The sequence below is a fragment of the Mercurialis annua genome, linkage group LG5, assembly GCF_937616625.2.
Source record: "Mercurialis annua linkage group LG5, ddMerAnnu1.2, whole genome shotgun sequence".
In the NCBI taxonomy this organism is placed as follows: domain Eukaryota; kingdom Viridiplantae; phylum Streptophyta; class Magnoliopsida; order Malpighiales; family Euphorbiaceae; genus Mercurialis; species Mercurialis annua.
Window position 1 is genome coordinate 23,973,832 of NC_065574.1, and position 5,559 is coordinate 23,979,390.

A 5,559-nucleotide genomic window follows, 5' to 3' on the forward strand; every position below is an offset into this window, starting at 1 on the left:
AGGACAAGGACCAGATGGAAGGGAATGTGAAAGCAAAAAGATACAAGATTCGAGCTGGAAAACTGAAACTGTAGTAGTTATTTTGAATGAACAATGTTTTTTATGCTTTTTGTGTGTTTTATTTTTTAGGTTTGTTTGAATACTGTTTTTTGTTTGAATTAATGAAGTAATCTTTTACTTTAATATTCCTTTTTATCCACACTTGCACTTTTTTTAAGTTGAATGTATCATTTATGTATCTTACAGGTATAATATATGTATCTGAATTTAACATGTTACTAGATATACATATGTAATTGTTTTTGTGATGTTGTATGTAATATTTTGTGTATCATGTATGTATCAAACCTGTATAATATATGTATCTGACATTTAATATAATATCAGATATGTATGTTCTACGCAATTAGAATTTGACATACATCACTCTTTAATGTATCAGAATTGTATATAATACTTGGAAGTTTAAAATAGAATAAAAAACACTGAAAGAAATGAATAATCTAGGTATCTTTTGGCCTGTTTCGGCATGTCTTCCTATTATGTCCAGCGTGTCCGCATTTTCCACATTGCCCTTGATTCGGATCGTTTTTCGGATTTTCCCACTTTGACTGGTACCTACCCTTTTTAGGCCTTCCAGTTCGTATTCTATGTTGGGATGGTTTGACAATCATGTTCTTGATATGTTCTGGAATAATCCATTCTTCTTCCTTCTCCAATGGATATACAGTTTCCGAATATGTCGCTAACATAGCTGCATTTGTATAGTATCTTGAGCAGTACGCATAAGGTTCAATCTTCTTGTCGGCTAGAAATGCTATGGCATGTTTACAAGGAATTTCATTGATATCAAACTTTTTGCATGTACATGTTCTCTCGACCATGTTGACTGTGTACTTTTTACCATTCTCGAGAACTGTTATGATATCATCTGAAGATGGTTTCACCTAGTATAATAAAAACAATAGCAAGATATCGTTTATATACATATTTGATACATTAAAAAAGACAGAAATTTATGAACTTCACAGAAAAGCAGATATATAATATATACAACATAAAATAGTGTTGTACTTTCTAATATGAGTTTTACATACCTGTAGTTTCAGTGAATTAATGTAATTTTGCAGAAGTATATCTTCATGGATGGTTGAAAGTGTTGTGACTGTATCGATAGCAATTTTTCTGTGTTTGTATGAGTACTCTTGTTGGAGGTCATGTAGGTGCATAAATAAGGCTGTGATCGGCAGTTCTCTTGCATGTAGTATTGTTGCGTTTAATGATTCAGCTAAATTAGATGTCATAGTTTTATACCTGTTTTTGAGAGAATGTACCCTTGACCACCTTTCATATTTGATTTGTTGAAGAAATGGTCTTACTCGAGCATCTAAGCTATCCAACACTTTCATATGGTAGTCAAATTCAACCTCGGTGTATGCTCTTGCTGCTGCAAAGAAAGGTTCTTTAAGTTTCTTGGCATTTCTCTTGAAATTTGTCTTGAGGTTATTGAGAAGGTGAAACATGCATACACCATGAGTAGCTTCAGGATAAATCCTTTTAATAGCTGACTCTATGCTGAGATGTCTATCTGATACAATGCAGATACCTTCTCTTGTTCCAAAGGCCAGTTTTATTTTAGTGAAAAAATAATGCCATGAGTCATAATTTTCTGAATCCACAGCAGAAAATGCTAGAGGAAATAGCTTTCCAGCTGCATCTTGAGCTGTTGCAACAAGAAGTGTGCCACCAAATGTTGCCTTCAAGAATGTAGCATCAACTACAATTACTGGTTTGCAATACTGCCATCCTGTAATTGAAGCTTTTAATGCTGTAAATACATACAAAAATGTGCTGTCATCTCTCAATTGTATGTCTATGCTAGATCCTGGGTTTCTAGTTCCAAGCATATATAAAAAAGTAGGCAGCGATTTGTAAGATTCACAAGGCTTTCCTCTTAACATTTCAAATGCCAATTCTCTTGATCTCCAAGCCATCATATAACTGATCTTGACTCCATGTAAAGTCTGCATATCATTCCTTATATCTACTGGTGTGTATGTTGCTTTGACATTGAGATACTTCATTTTGATGGATGCCGCTATGTGTGATGCTGATGCTTGTTTTTGATTGCTGAATCTGGTCTCTATCGGGCATGTGTGGTTCATGCCTTGTTTGTGAATGATGAACTGTTTTGTGTGCACATTAATTGACGCTTTCAGATACCATTGACATGTATCATCGATACATTTTACAAAAATGTTCTTTTGGCATGATTTAACTGTCTTTTGTTGGTAGTGATTATTGATTGCATGAAGTCGTAAGCATGCTTGAAGAGTAGCTTTATCTTTGAAAGTTTTTCCAACTGTCAGATCTATATCTTGTAGTGGATCTGATACTGATTCTTGATTTTGATCATCGTTACAGTCTATTGTATCAATTGCAAGAAGTTTTGTATACTGACCTATTTCGTCGAATGTATCAGACATGTATCTATCGTGTATCGATATGGTATCTTGGTCTCTGTTTGATTTTGAAATAGCTGTGAAATACTTGCTGATGCATCTGGAAGAATTGTCTGTATCTGGCTAGTATCACTGATAACTACTATGCAGAGAGGATACATAGTGAAGTCGATTTCCTTTTTCTTGATTTCTAAGTAAAATCTGAAGCTTGAATCATCACTGATTTTGAGTGGTGGATACTGAATCTTTACTTGATATTTTATCTCAATATTCTGTTTTTCCAAATTTACTTGTATTTCTTGTGCTATTATATGTAGAAGATCCAAATATGTAGAATTTTAAGGAATCATGACACCAGTAACTTAAAAATCTGCATATTGATTTGCTTCAATCCAATTGCCTTTGTGTTGTATCATCACTGGAATAGATTCCATGATGATACAATATTTGAGATAAAAGATTTGAGGAAGAAGACGATTTTATTTTTGAGGAAGAAGATGATGGTATATTTTGTGTATTTGTGATGTGTTTTTGATTTGATATCTTTTAAAAAGGAAAAAATCAAGTGTTATTTGAAGCAGTTAGGAAAGAAACCTGTGTTTTAAGAGAATGCAACAATAAATAAGGCGCGGATCCCGTGGTAGATTCTCACTAACAGTAATGAGCTATCTATTACACGTGGCATCATATGATACAGATGGTGGTGGTGAAAAGTTTTGATTGTTTTTGGTAGTACTGTAAAATAGGAGAGTTAGGTGGTAATCAGTGAAATACTGATTAATTAAAGTGGTAAATATGTGATTTTCTCAATTTTATTTAGTTGACTAAAACTAATTTAATTAAGGTTTTTTAAATATTTATATAGTTATTCAATTTCTAGAAATAAAAACAAGTGTATAATCTGGGACATTAAAAATAGAAATCAACTTATTTTTTAATTATAAATTTTGATAAAGTTTAAAATATCCACTAACACTGAGAATTTAATATGGAAAGAGGGTTTAGACGTAGTCACCCATTTTATGAATAGATTCAAACTATAATCCAATAATATATCGTCGATTTCATATAAAAATTTATAAAAATTAAATATTTAATTGATTAGTCATTATATATTTTTATTAATTATAGTATCTGTGAAAATATAATATTATAATTTAATTAACTAAATAAAATTAATTATAATATTATTATAAATTAATTTTGAAATATTAATTTTATTTAAATATTAAAAAAGTTTATGTTTATTTTAAATTTTTTTCATTTGAGATTATATATGAGTATAATAGTACTATTAAGACCCAAGTTTTGGAAGTTTGATAATAAATGACGTGATACTAATTATTCCACTGAATTTCGAAGTATCATTAAATGAATAGTAAATCATGTGCACTTTAATCAAAGTGTTAATACATGTATTTTTTTGAAAATTTCATTTGATCATTGATACCTTCTATTAGTTTTACACATATTTCCCTGTCAAAAGCTTTGATTGCGTTATTACCTCTTAGGGCCATTTGTGTCCATAATTTTTCTGGCCAATTAGAAATACCTAGGTGGAGTCCAAAGGATTGGTATAGCTGCAGCCCTAAAATCTAACAATTTGCGTTATCCTCTCGGACTAATTTTATTCTTTCTTGTTTTAGGGTTTGTGTCGCCACCCTTCTTTCTTGCTTTAGGGTTTGTGTCGCCATCCTTCTTTCTTGCTTTCTCAGTTTCATTGTTTCAATCTCAGATTATCGAAGATGGACCCCGTTGATGCTACAATAGCTATGGAGACATCAATATGGGATTCGCCTGCATGGTGTTATCGAGAGGGAATGGGGCGCATTGAGCCTTGGATTAAATGTAATAACCTAAATTTTTAAGTTATTACGTAAAGTGCCACGAGGCATACTCGTAAAGATTAAGAACGAGAATATTGGACTAAGATTGGATAATAAGGACTTAGACCAAAGCGGGTCTATTGGAATTATCGTAAAATAATAATTTAAATGGAAAATTATTTTTGATAAATTGAAATTTAGCGGGACTAAGAAAACTAAAATAAATGGTAAGTCCCGAGTTAATAAATTTTACGAAAAAGTTCGTAAAATAAAATTAAAGAGCTAAGGATAAATATTATAAATATTGGACGAAAATATTTTAATTAAGCGGAATTGTATAATCGGAATAGGAAAATGATATAAACAAATTAATGGACCCGAATAAATAAATAGTGCGATAAATTCCATTATGTATTGGTAAGGAATAATCGTCAAGGTTCCGTTTAATTACGAAAACGATTTTGTATTAAATCAAAGAAATTAAAGGTTGGAGATTAAGTTAAAAGAGGTGTCAAATTCAAACACTTAAATGACCATTTTCCCATCAATCTAATAGGATGAAGACATTTGACACTCCACCTCTTCATTTTTCTTATGCTAGCCAAGATCAAAAATGGAAAAAAATAAAAATCAAACTCTCATTTCTCCAAGAATGCCGAACCCTCTTCATCTCCATGCCAAACTCACAATTCTCAACAAAACTGCATGATTCTTGAGGCAAATTAATCGTGAAGCAATGGTGATTAAGGAAAGCACAAGAATTGGTAAATTGAAGGGTTATGGAGCCATGAACATGGACTTTTAGGGGTTGTTCTAGGAAGGCTATGGTTTGACAATAAAGGGGATACATCAAGTTCAAGGTATAAGACTTCAAACTCAGAAATTTGGCTAAGAAATATGTGTTAATTGCTGAGTTTAAATGGATGATTTTCTGTTTTGTACAAAGTATAGAAACTCTAAGTTTTGAGTATGTTTTGAGTGAGAATTATGAGAGTTGTGTTTGATTTTTGACGAGCGTTGGAACGTCGGAATGGAGCGTTTTTGAAACCTATTTAATCAGTGTGGGACGGCGGCCGAAGGGACGTCGGGGCAGCATCAAAGTTGCTGCTGCAGTAGCAGCAAAACTGCTGCAGTAGCAGCAAAACTGCTGCAATATGAAGCAGCAGGACTGCTGCAATATGCAGCAGTTAAGCTGCATTTTTGCAGCAGCAAAACCGCTGCAATATGCAGCAGTTAAGCTGCATTTTTGCAGCAGCAAAACTGCTGCATAT

General features: G+C 32.4%; 1 protein-coding gene across 1 annotated transcript; it reads right to left on the minus strand.

Annotated features, from left to right (window-relative positions):
* Nucleotides 1-503: 503 nt before the first annotated feature.
* On the minus strand, nucleotides 504-3,979 carry LOC126681741 (uncharacterized). Its single transcript, XM_050377291.1, has 4 exons — nucleotides 3,913-3,979; nucleotides 2,551-2,766; nucleotides 1,098-2,461; nucleotides 504-947 (listed from the first exon to the last, which is right to left on the minus strand). Exons 1-4 carry the CDS (start codon nucleotides 3,977-3,979, stop codon nucleotides 504-506), a joined length of 2,091 nt encoding a protein of 696 aa, XP_050233248.1.
* Nucleotides 3,980-5,559: the final 1,580 nt, after the last annotated feature.

Coding starts and splice junctions, on each gene's coding strand:
- LOC126681741 (XM_050377291.1), bottom strand. CDS start 3,979: ATGGCCCTAAGAGGTAATAACGCAATCAAAGCTTTTGACAGGGAAATA. Junction 2,462..2,550: donor TCTTCCAGATGCATCAGCAA/GTATTTCACAGC, acceptor TCGACGAAATAG/GTCAGTATACAAAACTTCTT. Junction 948..1,097: donor TTAATTCACTGAAACTACAG/GTATGTAAAACT, acceptor TTATTATACTAG/GTGAAACCATCTTCAGATGA.